The 17,246-nt window shown below is 36.5% G+C and overlaps 1 protein-coding gene across 3 annotated transcripts in view; it reads left to right on the forward strand.

Moving 5' to 3' along the window:
* The window catches only part of ARHGAP15 (Rho GTPase activating protein 15), a 575,155-nt gene that overhangs the window by 67,530 nt on the left and 490,379 nt on the right, over nucleotides 1-17,246 (forward strand). For all 3 annotated transcript variants that reach the window (XM_074363591.1, XM_074363590.1, XM_074363592.1), the window contains 2 exons: nucleotides 2,224-2,292; nucleotides 15,232-15,293. In XM_074363591.1, coding sequence (XP_074219692.1) covers nucleotides 2,224-2,292; nucleotides 15,232-15,293 — 131 coding nt within the window. The remainder of the gene's footprint in view (nucleotides 1-2,223; nucleotides 2,293-15,231; nucleotides 15,294-17,246) is intronic.

Consider the following 17,246-nt stretch of genomic DNA (forward strand, 5'->3'; position numbering starts at 1 on the left):
CACCTTCATCCTCCCATGAGGCCTTGTTTAATGTTTACTACCAGCCAGTATACTAGGAAAGAGGACGTGGAGGGGAAGCCCTCCCTGGTTAATAGTCTTGGAAGGCAAATGGGTCTCATTGTTTCTGTTCACTTTCTATTGGTCTGAACTAGTCACATGGCCACTCTTAATTGCAAGGCAGGCTGAGAAATACAGTCTGAATATCTGCCCAGGAAAGAGAGGTGAGTGACCATCAGGCTCTGCATTCCTCCTATATAACAGTTCACCCCTGTTTTCCAAACTTAGAAATACATCTGTATACCTCCTCAAAGGTGACAGCCAAAAGCCCCATCCAGTTACTGCCTCAAGCTCCAATTCTAGAATCTCTGGTATTAAACAGTTTTCTCCTTCAGGCCCAATTTTTCTCCAGGGGGTTAAGAATTTAGAACTTGAAAAATAAGCTCTCCACCCTGCTTTCCCCATCACATTCAAAAGACAATGGTGGCGTAAGAACTTGATACCTGGAAAAACAAACAAAACCCCTCTCATTTGTAAAGAAAAGAATGATAAATGGCCAACAATCACTGGACCAAAGTGATAATTAAATCCTGCTGGGCAGGTCCTGGGAGACCCTTCCCTGGCAGTAGAGACAGTGCCTGGCTCTTCTTTCTGGAAGAATTCCCCATGTCCATTGTTCTCCAGGGCTTCTGGCTCTGCTCTCTGGAGGCTCTTCCTTCTTCATTATCATTCATGGGCCTCATCCGAAGTGGGCATTGAAGAGAATGGCCTCCTTGAAGTTTGTACTACCTTCATAATCCAGTTTTTGTGGAGGAAATGTGGGATTCAGGGGTTCGATAGAATCACAGGGTTTTTAGGCCTGACTTCTGGTTTCTTTGGTAATACAGTTCCCTCAAAATCTTAGTAGGCATTGATTTAATCCCTTCAGTCAGTTGCATGTGCCAGTAACCAGAGCCAAAGACATCCAAAATTCTATTCTAGACATACTACTCAGGTCTGCTTTATTTACAGAGTCCTCTAACTCTTGTCTCTCCCGATCTCACTCCATCTCTGTCTCTCTGTGTCTGTCTCATTCTTTCTCTTCCTACTGCTTTGTTCCTCCCTGCCCCACTCTCTCCTTCATTCAAAGTACTGGAAAATTCCTGCTTAGTGAAATAATACTACTAATGAGAGCTTCTATTTAAATTATCAAAATACAATTTTTAATTATAAATTCCTTTCCTTTCTTTTCTTTTTTGTTTTATTGTAGAATCTGTCTATGATGCCTGTTCAGAAGAAAGAACAATAAGGTGTTTAAAAAAATTTCTTCCAGAAGCACTTATTGTATGACTGTTATGTATTTAAATGTATTATAATAGTAGAAGACCTGAAAATTAATAGAACATTACCTCTGAAAAAGCTGAGCTCACATCACAGCATAAACACAAAGTATTTCAATATTAAATATTTTGTTCCAGTGATTGTTACAGCAATGCAGATCACCTTGAAACATAGAGGTGTAAAACAATGCTTTTTTATGCTATGGAATCTGGTCAAAAATTCAGATAAGGTACAACAGACAGCTTGTCTCATCTACACAGTATTTAAAGTCTCAATTGGAAGTCTAGGGGTGGTTCAATGATTGGAAGAAGGAATTATCAGGACATCTTTATATTCACATGATTGATGGTTGATACTTACTGTCTGCTGGAACCTCAGCTAGTCCGTCAGCCAGAAAAGTTACAAGGCCTCTTTTTGTGGTCTCTCTGTATGGGATGATTTGGGCTTCCTCCCATCATGATGACTATATTCTAAATGTGAGGATTCCAAGAAAATTAGAGGGGCTGCATGTTATTTTTATGCTTTAATATTTAGGTCATATAGTGCCACTTCTGCCATATGTTTTGGTTGAAGTAGGTATAAAGGTCTGCCCAAGTTCAAAATGAAAGAACATAGACCCCATCATTTGATAGGAGGGGTGTCAAGGTCACACAGTAAGAAGACCACATGGAATATGAAATATTGTTGCAGACAGTCAGCTTTGAGTACACATTTTATTCAAATTAATTAATGTCTAAAACATTTACTTCCCATTTAAATCCACTTTATTCACTTTTTTGAATAAATCTTAATACAGTTATTTTCATGTACACTACTAAATTATTCTCTTTTAAATCATGTAAAGCTTATATATATATATATACATTATTATATATATAATGGTATCAAATGTCAATATTTTTTCAGATATCTCGGCACAGAAGAAATCATTCACAGCATGTCTTGAAAGATGTCATTCCTCCATTGGAGCAATTGGTAAGTGATTGTTTCACTTCAACACTGTATTATTTATCTACAGCTACAAAATAAATTACCCCAGAGCTCAACAACTTAGAACAACAACACACATTATTATTTCATGTTTCTGTGAATCAGAAATCTGGGCATAACCTAGCAGGGTCCTGTAGTTCAGAGACTTTCTAAAATTTGCAATCAAGGGTGAAGCCAAAATTGGGGTCACAACTGAAAGCTTGACTGGGGAAGGATCTGTTTCAAGCTCATGTACACAGTTGTTGGCAGTATTTAGTTCCTCCAGGGCTGCTCTCAGTTCCTTGCTACTTGGGTTTCTCCAGCATGGCAGCTTGCTTCTTTGCAGCACGTAAACTGAGAAAGCAAGAGCGTCTGCTAGCAAGTTGAAAGGCAAAATCTCTTGCAACCTAATCATGGAAGTGATAGCCCATCAAATTTGACACATTCTCTTGGTCGAAAGCAAGTCACTAAGTCCAGTCTACATTCGAGAAGGGTTACACCAGGGTGTGAATAACAGGAAGCAGGATTTTTTTTCCCTTTCATGCTGTTTATTGCTGTATACTAATGACTATAAGAGGGCCTGAAATATTCTGAAAAACATGAAGGAATGTAGTATTACAGAAGTCTTAAAAATACATAAACCTAACCTCTGTGAGAGATTTTGATACTTCTTTTTGTTAATGGCCTCCTTTTTGATAAATGTATTTTATGTTTTCTCCTTGCTTGTTCTTCTTGCTGTGCTTTGTGTTAGTCAACACGCTTCCAGTCCCCGGATTATTTCTCTTCTTGGTTCAGTTCTATTTTCTCTTGTTTTGTATGTTCTAGATTCCTTATCTTTACCTGAGCTATTACTCTGTCATTCTCCTTTACTTTAGAATAAAAATTCCTTTAAAAGATTGTCTACCTTTAATGTCCCTGATTTCTCCCCTCCTTTACATCTTGAACTAACCTCATTTAGGCCTTTATCCCAACCACTCATCTCTTAACAAGATCATCAATTACTTCCCTATTACTAAATCCATTGGTAAAAGTCTCAGTTCTCTTAGATCTATCTAAGAATTTAATCCAATTGATAACTCTTCTTTTTGAAACATTTTTTTCTCATATGACTGCTAGGAAACCACTGTCTCACGGATCTCCAACTAATTAAGTGACTACTCATTTTCCATCTTCTTTGCTGGTTCCCATTCATCTTGGAGCTCAATTCTTTACTTCTTTTTCTGTACATTTATTCCATAGGGCATCTCATTCAGTGTTATGGTTTTATGTGGTGTGCTACACTAACCACTTTTAAATTTCAATCTCCAGCATGGACCACTGCCCTAAACCCCGGTAGTGTATATTGTGGTATTTTTGTTTATATGTCTAAGATATTTCTCAAACTTAACATTTCCTAAATTGATCCTGATTTTCTCCCAAACCCGCTTCTCCCAGCCTTCTCTATTTCAAAAGAAGCTAACTCCATTCTTTCAGATGTTTCAGTCAAGACTCTTAGCCATCTTTAGCTCCTTTCTTTCTTTCATAAGGTAAACAAAATCAAAGAACCCTGTTTGCTCTGTCTTTAAAATACATCCAGAATCAGTTCACTTTTTACCACCTTTATGCTATCATCTCTCCCAGTTTACTACAATTTCTTCCTAACTCACGTGCCTATTTTCACTCTTGCTTTCTGTTTCCAGAATGAGCTTGTTAAAATGTAAGTTAGGTTCTGTCACTCTTTGGATCAAATTCCTCTGTCATTTCCAGTCTCTCCCAGGGTAAAAACGGAAAAGCATCTGGTGCCTCACCTGATTCTGCAGGTCCCAGCCACCTCTGTGCTTCACCTTTTCCTTTCTTCTCCTGGCTTATTCTACTCCAGCCAAAATGACCTCCTTGCTTCTCCCACAGGGCCATTTCACCTGCTCTTTCTTCTGCCTGGTACAAACTAGTTCATTTGGTGCCCAGAAATTTGTAAGGCTCATTCGTTCCTTTTCTTTGCGTCTCTGTGCAAATAACACCTTTTAAGGTAGGTCTTCTCTAATCTCCCCTAAACACAAATGAACACATTAAAAAACCCTACCATTTTTGTCCACTCTCCTTTTCTCCTGCCCTAATTTAATTTTCTTCTTAGAACTTACCATCATGTAGTATACTACACAATTTCTTTTTGTTTGTCATCTCATTAGGATGTTCTGTGAGAGCAGGGATATTATCTTCTATGTTTATAACTCTATTCCCATGATTATAACAATTGCTAGAATATTATAAAATCTCAGGAAATATGTGTCAAATGAGTGTACAAATGAAGTAGTTAATGGCTTTTTTCTCTTCCAACCTCATAATACACAGACCTATACCTGTGAACTTTCTCTTCATTATCTCATCGTATATCTTGAAGTGCTACTTAGTCATTTGTTCTAGTATGTCTCAGTGTCATCCTAAAAATGAAATCTCTCAAATTGGACCCATCATCACCTTCCTCCCAAATTGATTCCTGTTTCCATTGAGCTCATTTCTATTAGTAGCAAACATGTATCTAGGCTTAGAACACATTGTCTTTGGATCCTTTATTGTCTCTATGACCCATCACATAAGTCGACATTTTCTGAGATAGTTTCTCGACAATGGATGTGGTGCCCTCGTTTTTCCTCTGTGCGTACAGGTGCATGTCCTTTCCCAGGCTTCCCAGTGCTTCTGGTTTTACCCTACTATATTCCACCATGCCTCACCCACTGCCTCTCCCACTGATACTGTGCAGTAATGCCTCCCCGCCTTCTTTAAACAGTATCTTCATTACTTCATTCTCCTTGTCAGAACGTCCAACAGCTTTCTATTTTCTATAGCATCCAGTCTATAGAATTCTCTCATGGTCCCTGATTTACTTTATTATCTACTTCCAAATGTATACCCTGAAGCTAGCAATAGTAACATGATTAAGACATGGCTCTCACCCTGAAGGAACTTGGATTTTCTGTAACGATTATAGTTCCTTCATCCCAGCACTCTTTTGTGTTGTTCACTCTTATTTCATGGGTAATAGGCTTGTTCCATGGCTAGACTATAAATGCTTTGAAGTTAGGGGTCGTGACTTGTATTTTCTTTATTATATCATATGTCCCTTTACATTGCTTCTGGCACTAGTGCTTGGTCAGCAAAGACATATTTGTCAATTGATTTAATAATAATAATATTAATGATTTATTAACATAATATTGTTAATTGCAGATATGACTGCTATTCATAGTGAAAGCCAATTTAAAAAATTTACTTAGGTAAGAATATATCTTTTTTTTCAAAATTAAGTACTTATGTTTCAACTTAGAGAGCATTTTCCCTGGAAAATATTTCTCTGATTCCTCAACTTTGAATCAGGTAGCCTTTCTTTATTCTGTCTTCTTATAGCAGCTTGGCCTTGCCTCTACCTCTAAATTTCCTCTGTCTCTAATTACACTAAAACTGCCTATTTCCTTTTACAGTTCTCTTACTGAAGTATAAGGTATTTGAGTATCATTCACTGTTTTATTATTAAGACTTTATATAAGTCCTGGCACAGTGTAGCTGTGCAGTGAATAGGAAAGTAATTGTGTTTCTTTTCTATAAATTTGACTTACAGAACAAATAAAGTATATATAAATAATTATAAAGAGCTTTATTTTAAATATAGCACAACAAATGTTTCTCTGAAGTGTTTGATGAAACATGGCAAAAGTTAGACTGAAAATGAAGCTATATGCCTGTGTATGAAATATAAATATATATGCAATTATATATAATTTTATATGTGCAAATATATGTGCAATTATATTTGAAAAATGCTGTAAGGGGGTCTGAAAATTTTTACGTAAAATATATATTAATTATGAATTTTAAAAATTAAAATTATGGTTATTGGTTAAATTTAATCAGTGACTAATGGTATGTGCTGTGCGTGCAGATCAAGCATAGGGCTAGTATTAAAAAAATTAGAATATTCAGAAATGGTTATATCAATTTACTGTCCTAACACTAAGGTTATTTGTTGGTTTGCTGGCATGTAATTGTCTGTCTTGATTATGCAGCCTCAATTCTTAATAAATGAAACTCATTTTAAATATCTTAAATTATAGATAGTTTAACTAAAAAAAATACATTTATGGGCTCAGTATAATATAAAGTCAGATAACCTTGGAAAAGTAGCACTGGGAAGTACTGCTAGATAGAAGGCAAAAACAGTAATTTCTTGAGCTCTTTAGTTTGCAGTCGCTAAATCTCTTCTCTGCATCTCTTTCTCTTACTCTGTCTCTTTCTCTCTGTCTCTCTGTCTCTGTCTCTGTCTGTCTCTCTCTCTCTCTCACACACACACACACACACACACACACGCACATTCTTTTATAGCTCTTTTGGAACTACCAATCAATTTACTTCCTATTCCTGAGTTGACTTTCCCTGGAGCCTCTCTTTGAGTACTTGTTTATCTTGCTCTGTCTTGTAAACAGAGGTTATTTTCAACTATTATCCACCGATCAGTCTCTACTTGATTAAATTGCTTATTTCGTGTTGTTTTAAGGAAAGAAATGTTTATCTTTCCCCCACAAGTCTCATTTATGAATTACTCCATTATGATAGACAATGACAAAATAACCACCAGCTCCCTCAAGCAACAAATTCTAACTTTTTAGTACCATACTGTTTACACTGAGACTTGAATTATTTTCTAGAACCAATAGTTGTCTTTATATTTGACTAATATAACTTTATATTATTTTTATCTATATTTACTTATTTCTTTCCAAAAATCTGGCATGTTCCTTCCTTCCATCTCCACAATTCTTCCTCCTTCCCTCATGCCTGCCTCAGTGTTGCTTTGGAGTCATTCATAGGGTCTCGCAGTAGTTTCCCTTGGCAGTACCTACCAGGATGAATTACCATATATAAAGTAGTACCAAAACACTTTAGAAAATAGTAAGATCCTTTAAGATGATGTCATTACTCATTATTTTTAGCATATGGATCTTTGAGTATCTGTATCCCACATTTTGTGCTATATAAATCCCATTTCCTTTACCTGTCATATTTAGAACTTCCCTGAACATTATCCAGCAATCATGAGAGGCTTTGGCTTTAAGCCTAACTGGTGAAAGTATCCCATTAGATCGACCCCCTTTGGAGGAAAATGATTCACTTTACAGAAGTGGAGTCTGCCATGGTGGTTGCTCTGATGGATGCTGTCACCTTGTGGTAACCAGCTTTACCTCTCAATGTTCCCTTTAAACAAAAACATAATGCATTACTTTTGAATACTGGCAAAAATATATTCCTATTTGTAGTCAGAAATCTTATGGTGGAAACTACCCTGTTCACTGACAGCTGACATCATTTATGCAACTTGGTATGAAAATCTATATGCTATCAATGCAAGAGACTAACTTGTTTTCTGAGTAGCTGTATTGTTGCTTAACCAGTCCTATAAAGCAGCAAAGATTTTAAACATAAAACGTCAAATATACTAATACATGTTTGTTTCCATGTCTTGTATGTTTCACATTACAACTCTTCATGAGACCTAATTATTTTCAGGGCATTTTCCCTTTTGCCCCTAAAGAAGTTTTAAAGAAAAATAACCCTGTTTACAGCATGTTAAATCTTTATCATCTTTATTTATATCAAAAGAGTATAAGACATGTCTACGAATAACCCTGCAGGAGTCAAAAGCCTATGGCAGGTTTTAGAGAATCATCTGCTACCTCCTGAGCTGGAAGGATTTGGAGGCCAGAGCTCAGGAAGTTGCCATGGCTTCGGGGCAAAGCAGGCTTTTGCAGATAAACCTTAAGTCACAGATTCTACCTTTTGGAGCCAGATATCATTTTGTGGATTAATTAATACTTGTGAGGGCTTTAAGGCTGAAAGACATTGTGAACATACAGTGTTTTCTTATTTTAAAACAAAGCACAGCCTCTTTCAGGGAATAATTCCATTGATCAGGCTGTGCTTTCTTTAAATAGCAAAAAATTTCCAAAAGCTCTTCAGTCTTTCAAAATTCTGCTTTGTTAAGATAAAGTTAGGTTTTCCGAAAAACATCCTCCCAGATCTTCAAGCTGGTACTCTGTTGATAAAGTTACATAATTTAATAACGCCAGTACAGACCATCTCCAAGTTTCCATTGTTTTATGTGCCCTTCCTTTACTCAAACAGGAGTGTGTTTTTTATTTCAGTATTTGTTGAGGCCATCCCCGTACTGGACGCTGTGCTAGGTTTGGGGTATGCAACGATATACTAAATAATCATGTTCTTTTCTGGAGGGGCTGTCAGTCTACAGGTGAAGAGCAGCATAAGTAGGGGAAGGCATTGTTCTATGACTGCAAATTACACAACATGCTATGAGAGCAGACAGTTTCTATGTGAGAGGGAGAGCCTACCTTGGATTAAGTAATCATAAAAGCTCTCTTTGAAAGGGCTATTTAAATTGAGACTTGCAGGGTGATAGATTTTGTCAAGCAAGTAACTGGAAGAAGAATGATGCAAATAGAAGGATCAGCAAGTGCAAAGGTCTGGAGGTCAGAACAAAGTTGTTACATTTGAAAAACTGCAAGAATGTCATACTGGCTAGAACAGGGAAATAAGTCAAGAAGTGTGGGCATAGGGAGGTAGTACTCTGATCATGACAGGTCTTGAGGTGATGGTAAGGAGTTTAGAAGCCATTAAAACACAGAAATAGGTTACAATAACTTCTCCCACCCAGGCCCACATTTGAAATTCATTTGACTCTAGAGTAGAGAAAAAGAACACACACACACACACACACACAATAACAACAAAAAAGGACATTAACTTTGAGCAATCCTTTCTTCCTTACTGCCTTGACCAAAATTAGGTTATAACAAAGCAATTGAATTATGGTAATAGATCGCCGAGGCAGTAACCAGAAAGGCCATTCTCACTGAACTCCAATGGTAGGCAAAGAAAGAGCAACATATTTAAATCAAGACACAAAGAAATAGAAGTCAGGGAAGAAGAGAGAAACAGAGGAGGAGAAAGGAGAGGTGATATGCAGAGAAAGTCTCCAGAATATTGAAGTTCTTGAGACAAAAAGAGGTGCCCTCAGCAGCCCATTTCCCAAATAGAACCTGGATTTTTTGGTGGTGATGAAATGAAACACACTGGTTACAAGATGAAAGGCTCAGGGAAAAGGCTATGGGGGTTCTTAAACATCAAATAGTAGCTTTTTCCAGATGACATTTTGATGAGTTAAGGGTAAATAAATCAGAGACATGTGGGTCAAATTTCCCTGGAAATACACAGGGATTTAAAATGATGGGGAAAAGCACTTGGCAAAACATAGCATGCACTTTGCCAAACCCAACATTTGAAAAACGGTTCAAGACATTCAGCAGAAGCCTAAAGCTCAACATATTATCTTATCCTGAGAGAAAGAGAAGGGGAAAACCCATGAGCAGCATACGCACTGCAGGGTATAAATAAGTTGCAATGAGCAAACCGTGCCTAACTCCAAGGCCTGAAATCAAGACCAGCTTCTCCAGAACTTCTCTGAGAATGCTTAGTTATTCCTTTCCAGGCACCACTCATGTATGACAAAGCATCGTTTTTCTTTGCTTTTCTTCTGTTCTCCTTTTCATGTAATTATTGTATCCAACTTGAGAATTTTGGTTTACCACTTTCTAAAAGTATGCACACAGTAAATTATGCATCTACATTAGGCCAAAATATCATACTTCACGTCTCTAAAAGCATCATATTTCATTCTCCAGCTATACATAAGGTAGTTCTAAAATTAAACATTTACATTTTTTAAATTAATACTTTATATGATGTACAGATAAGTTGGATTTTGAAAGTGATTTTTTCCCTTGCTTTTGTTTCTGTTCCACTGCAAGTCCAGACACATGGTCAGCAGATCTGATATAGCAAGAAAGCTAGAGCCAATACAGAAATAATTGGAGACTGAGAAGAAAAATGTAAGCAATGAATCCCAAAGAGGAAAGTGGGGCAAGACAAGGAAAGCCAGTGGAGTGACGTAGGATGACTAAGTTCTAGATATCAACTATATCATGTGGTGATTATAGTTAATCAGACTGTGTTGTGCACTGGAAATTTGCTATGAGGGTAGATCTCACATGCTCTCACCACAAAAAAAGATTTGAAAAGGTGACCATATAAGAAAATGGATACGTTAAGTAGTTTGACTATAGTAGTCATTTCATTATGTTTGCATAAATCAAAATATATTCTACACCTTAAATGTATACAATTTTTGTTTTAAAAATAGAAACATAAAAATAATTTTAAAAAAGAAAGCCAATGGAAAGAAGACAGAAATTTCTGTTTTTATGGGTAGTAGAGAAATCAAGAAGAGATTTAAGAAGGAAGAGAAGCATCATTTGATATAACCAGATATGTGTTCATTTTGTGCTTTATAATAGAAATTACCAGAACAAACAAGATTACCAGCAAAGTACTGTGATCTATTAAAAATTCAGAAAAAAATATAACAAGTGCCTCATTATTAAATAGGAAAATAATTAAATGCCTGATCTGTTTGAAAATTGTTGTAGCTCACATTTGTAGTTACAGCAAGTTGATAAAAAGTTCTCCTAGGAGTACAGTCAGTCACACAGAAATTTTCACAGGGTAATGCAACTTCGGAGGGCTGTCTCCAATTCAGGGCTGGGGCCTGTCTCAGATTTGAGGATCTTGAAAAATTATATTTATCAATATTATCAGTGTTTATGGAGGTGATGATCCCTAGGATTATTTCATAGTAACCAAATTTGTAAGAGTCTGCTGTGTAAACTGTAATTCTGATTTATAAATTTATAGCGGTGGATATACTGATGCTGACTGTCATCCACATTCCATGTGAAAGTACCTAGAAAGTGAATTAGGAGTCAGAATGTTGCCAATGAACACAGTCAGAACAAAGCGGGAAAGAGCAACAACTTACATACATCAGTAGAGCAAAAAAGCTCTGTGGTTCTGGTATTAAAAGCCAATCCCTTCTTGTGAAAATCAAGGAAAGTCTTAGATTCAGTTTATTTCTATTTATAAACATGTATTTTGATAGAGTTCTTTTGGTGGACTGGTGTAGATGAAAATCTGTTGTTTTCAATTCTACTTTTATCTGAGAACGATGTGAAGCCTTCACATAAAAAATTACAGTGTCTGAACTTATGGTTACAGGCTGGTCTCTCTACCACGATTGTTACCATTAATCATAGGTTGTCTTCGGCTCTCTTGCCTTGCCTATCACTTCCAACTTAGGTTGATAAACAGGTGCTATCTGGATATCCCACTGCCATTTATTCTTTTCATCTGTATCTCAACACAGTTGTGTCTGCTTAGTACTTCCTCAATGCTAGCAGACTGGCTGGCATCCAGTCTGGACAAATTGCTGATCTTTCCTGCCACTTAGCATTAAATAAGGCTTCTAAGGAGCATTGGATAAATAGCTCAAGAAGCCAGATACAGATCTAAATATTCGTTGACATTTCTTAAGTATACGTAGTTTAAGGAGTGCTACTACCTTAAAGAACTTCAAATGGGCCTGGAACCTGGCATATAGTATCCTAAACTTAGGCCTGAGCTATACATAATTTTGTAAATTATTAGAGGCAAGGCCATTTGAGTCCTAGATGACCAACATACTCCACTGTGATTTATTGATTGTTGTCCCTGCAAACCATAGGATTAACATAAAATGGGAATAAATAATTAGAGTAAATACTGTGGTACCATATATAAAGCCACATACAAAATACATAGTCATCTTCTGCTTGCCCTAATATTTCTTTCATCTCCTATGAGCTTCCTGGAATCACTGATTCCTAGTGTCTGGAACATGATGAGGTATTTCAAAGTATGATGACAATGAATAATTAAGTAATTAAATGTACCTCATGGAAGCTTTGCTTCCCCATCATGGGACTTAAAGTAACGCAGTGCTTTCAGTGTAGGAAGCCTGATTGGAATTGTCTATTCCGGGGTAAAAGCTAACTCAGTCTCTGGGATGGCTGGAGAGGAGTGTGGTATTCAGTCCACAAAAAGAGGACCAGAAGTGTCTTGAATGTGAGCTCACAAGGATATAAGTCTCAGTAAGATTAAGATTGTCCTATTAATCTTTGCAGTCCATTGTGAGCAAAGCATCTGGTATTTATGGGAAGGGAATGTTACTATTTAAAAATGTGTTGAAAGAGTGAATGACTGTACAATAAGTATGAAAGAAACAGTGGAGAGAAATGAACGGCTGATCCCAGAAGTGGGAATAGTGCATGATGGTTGCATCTGTGTACAGTTACATGTGAAAATTTGTATGCAGACACATAGATATGTAAAAATCTGCACCACGTAAATAAATATGATTGGTAAAAGTACACAGTGAGAGGATTATTAGCTTCTTCAAATGATCAGGAAGGCAACTTGGACTTAGAATGATAATATAAAAGAAGATACCAAACCTGCTACTTACCTCTTCCTTTTTCCTTTTACTGGGACCTCTGTGGGGTCATGCCTGGCAACTGTATTGCATTGACCCAAAGCCGTGAAAACTGGTTCAGCCTGTTTGATGGCAATGCTATCACATTTATAGAATCCTAATACGAGGAATTCAGCTCCTGGCCTCAAACTCAGGTATCCTGAAAAGGTTCAGTAGTGTCTGGAGGAACATAATGTATGCATCCTAGGAGAGAGAATTTTAAAGAATATAACTCAAACCAGCTTATGTTGATTTCTCCCTACAAGAGTATTAGCTTTTCCCTTTCCCATTTCCCTTCATTTTTTTTAGAGAAATGGTCATCAGTAATACATCTCTGGGTACTAAATATCCAATGTCCACCCAGTGGTCTTTTAGCGAATATAGTTTGGGGGAAAAAAGCAATATTCTTAGCTGAGAATGCATGTATCAATTTTTATGATGAGTTGAGAGATTTTTGTAGCTTTTTGGTAGATATATTCAGGCTTTTGGTAATTATTTTCATCAGAAAAAAAGCTTATGTAAGACAGTAAATTTTGTCTCTATTTATACAACGAAATTTCTTAGTATACATTCTTAAAGAAAAGGACCTCCTCTATGATGCTAACTGCTCCTGAAACCATCTTTCTTCCAAACATTTGTAGAAACCAGTGATGCCCAGAGTTAAATAGTAAATGTATTATATGGATTATAGGGTTAGATAAATAAGATTTCCTGGCACTGAAAAGAAGGGACAGTATACATAGAATAAAAGGTAGAAAAAACAAATGAACAGATGTATCCAAGTACAAAAGGGGCGCCACTGAACATTATGGTTCTAAAAATTATCTAAGAGAGCTTCCTTAGATTCTTCGAGGCTTGTGGAGAACATGCTGAAATAAAAGAAATTCTCTGAAAATGTAGCTAGGTGAAAGATACTATGCTATGATTATCATAAATCATCATTATCATCATCATTATTTATTAAAAGATGTATTCATCAAATATGTTTTGAAAGCTAAGTACTGTGCTATATATTAGGGATATAGTAATAAACAACTCAGAAAAGCTCTCACCTATATCAGGTTGAGTCTTGTAAATAGCCAATTCTTTGATGAAATTTTAGTGGTTTGGAATAATTCACCCCCAAATATCTCTTCCTTTCGCCTGTCATAATGCAGATAGACTTTTTTTTGGCTTGTCTAGTTTCCTATAAAAATTTCAATAGGCATTTAAGTAGCCATTCATTCATTCACTCATTTGTTCAAACAATATTTATTATTGTGACGATCAGTGCCAGCAAGCACTGTATGTGCTGGGAACCCAGGTGTGAAAGGTAGAGTCACAGCACAGGTAGAGGCACAACCAAATAAGCGGGCAAATACAATATGATCCAATAAGCCCTACTATAGTGATAATGACAGAAGGAAAATGAAGATTCAGGACACGGCACCTAGAAGAGATTGCAGAGGAAACATGGAAGAATTCTCTAACAATAGACAGAAATATTATATTTCAAAGTAGATTAAATATATTTAGTTCATGAGATGGAGATATGGTGGAAGTGAAGTATTACAGTCAAGAGAGAAGCATGGAGGGTGGCACTGAGGGGGTGTTGTCCTTTGATATTAGGCAGGTGACTCCTTAAAGCTTTTAGCATACAGCATGGGGTGAAAGTTGTCGGCAGTTTACCAAGAGTGAACAGATAGAACACAGGGTAAGAATTTGGGATAGGGGGTGTACAGGACAGGCAGGGGAAGGGAGAAATAGGGCACTAAGTAATTAAAACATCTAATATAGAGTTTGCTGGGAATCACCACATCACAATTTCCATCGTGTATTTATTTACCCTAGAACTCCACAAAAACCTGTGTGGAGTAATAAGGAATTGTTGAATCTCCTTTAAGAAGTGTGCGATTGTATTAGCAAATGAAAGCAAATAAATACAAATAGGAAGGGAAGCAAACCCACATCTGGGGGAAGATGATGAGATAGTGCTGTTACAGCATCTCTTGGTAACTAACTGAATGAAATGCATGGGATGTCACTGTTTTAAATCCCCCTCTGGTTCAACCGTCTCAGTTACCTGGTTTCATTGAATTTTACTTGATCACTGGCCTTAGCAGGTACATGAGGAAGGGGAAATGAGGAGTGCAAAGGAAGAACTTTTCCAAGGATGATGGGTAAAATTAAGGAAGACATTAAATTTGTCTTTGTTTTATAATTTTTAATCAATTTTGTAAGCAAGTGACTTCAGTGCCCAGAAAGAAAAATGAGAAAAGGTGTATCACTATCTAACAAATCTTTCACATTACTCTTTGTAATCTTTCTTTTGGATGTTTAACAGCTTGTAATGACTATGATCTTGCAGGCACTTCCCATAAACTATATATGCATTATTGATGAAGTTCTATGACTGGAAACTTCCATCACTGCAATGACTGTTGGAAAGCATAGGTTCGTTCATTCAAACTAATAATGCATAGGAGTTTGTCACACTTTTAATATATGCATTCTTCTTGCAGATGGTTGAAAAAGAAGGTTATCTTCAAAAAGCTAAAATTGCAGATGGAGGAAAGAAACTAAGGTAATAAGAGTTCTTTAATTCACTTTTATATAACTATGCTAGCTCCCCTTCTCCTCAATTTGTTTCAGTGCCGCTGTTTGGAAAGAAAGGCCCTATAGTGCAAGACTAGAACATTTCCTTCTGCTATCACTATGATCAACATTATTTTTAATATAATTACAGTTTCCAGTAAAGCACTATATTTTATTTTGTTGCATAGAATATATAAATGAGGTGCTTATCGTCTTCCTATGACTTGAAATCTTAAAAACAGTGCAAAGCAATAAGATAATGGGTCTTATTTCTGGGACTAAGAGATTAGGGAATGAACAGACTTATTTTGCAGTATATAAAAGTCTCCCTACAATACATTGGGAACATAACATTTTTAAGAATGGAGAATTTGAAATACATTTGTTGCTCAAATAAAAAATCAGTTAAGAAAAAAATAAAAGGAAAATAAAATCATCTGTAGGACAAAAAGTTAGAAGTTGCTGCATTTGGAGATGAGACAGAGTAGTTGAGAGAAATTAGAAAAAGTAATAAGAATTTCCTTGGCAACAATAACAGAAAGCTAGGAGAAAAATTTAAGGTTGATAAGAGGGTAGACACAGATGATAGATAATTTTTATACAAGAAGAATTTAGAAATAATCATCTTCATTTTAGAATTTTTTCCTATTTCTCATGTAAGTCTTATTACACACTTAGATTTGTGTTATAGCCATATGCAAGCTGCAAAGGTACGTAGAAAGTGCTCACAACAGGAGACAAGGCATTTACTCATGACTATTTTTAATAGTTAAAGTCATAAAGGATAAATGTACTAATTATCTACTCAATGGGACACTTATTAATTGTGTAATGAGATCCAGTACTAGACTGGAACTCTAGCCAGTAGTAGAGAATGAAGTACACTTTTGTTTGCTTGCTATAGTGGAGTAAGTATATGTTTATTTAAAAGAAGTAAACTTGGAGAAAACAGTCATCCATAATTCCACTACCTAAAAGAGCTATTTCAATTTTAAAGAACAAACTCTATTTTTTGCCCATATTGTGTTTTGTTCTGGGATAGCGAACAGAGTCTTGAATCCTCTCCTAGGCTGTCCCTCTGCACTAACCCTGCAGCCACCCTCCCTTGAGAGGCCCAGGAAGGAGATGCACAGGAGATAAGGTCAAATGCAAGGCTACTTTCAAAGACTGGGCAAGTCCATGCCCCAGTGGAGAACCTGGCTTGACGTGTTAGGTTCTGAAAGGGCAACAGGAGGGATTCTTTGACTAACCCATTCTATGCCTCCTCTCCCCTAGACTTACTCCCAATTATATCAGCTCATGGAAGAAATGTGGAGGGTGCAACAATAAATCTTCCCAAGATGAATAAGTTAAGACCCTCTCTTACCTTACCAGCCAAGTGGACAAAAAAATCCAAAGAGGGACAGAAAAGGACTCAAGGACTTGTTTAAATTATCACTTCAACTTTTCCCTGGGGGTTGGTAGGAGAAAGGTGGTGACAGCTTTGGTCAGTCTTACCCTCCAGCCTCATGCAAGGAAGAGGAGGAGGTCCTAAAAGGAGCTCCAAGCAAATATGCTGCTCCACTGTAGTGGTTTTGTAAAGTGTCCTTGCCTGTAAGCCATCCATAAACCATCCCGGTTAAATGTTTTCCTAGAAAGTGTTCCCCAGAAAAAGCAGAGGAGCAGAACAGGGCCTTTCCCCTAACCAACTCACAGTAATACATTTTCAGGTAGTTTCAATCAGTGGTATATGCCATTTTGCATTTGTTTTATTTGTCGTTATTTTAATCAGCTTGCATACCATTTCTGTGTTCTAATTTAAATTCTTATAGACATTAGTTTGTACTCTGTTTTATTGTTATTTCAGTTTGCATATAATTATGCAGTCTTTCAGATCTTTTTCATTTAAAGTTATATAAATTTTAATTTTCCTTTGTTTTGTTTTTTTTGTTTTGTTTCGGTT

The sequence above is a fragment of the Camelus bactrianus genome, chromosome 5 (genome assembly GCF_048773025.1).
Source record: "Camelus bactrianus isolate YW-2024 breed Bactrian camel chromosome 5, ASM4877302v1, whole genome shotgun sequence".
Taxonomy (NCBI): Eukaryota; Metazoa; Chordata; class Mammalia; order Artiodactyla; family Camelidae; genus Camelus; species Camelus bactrianus.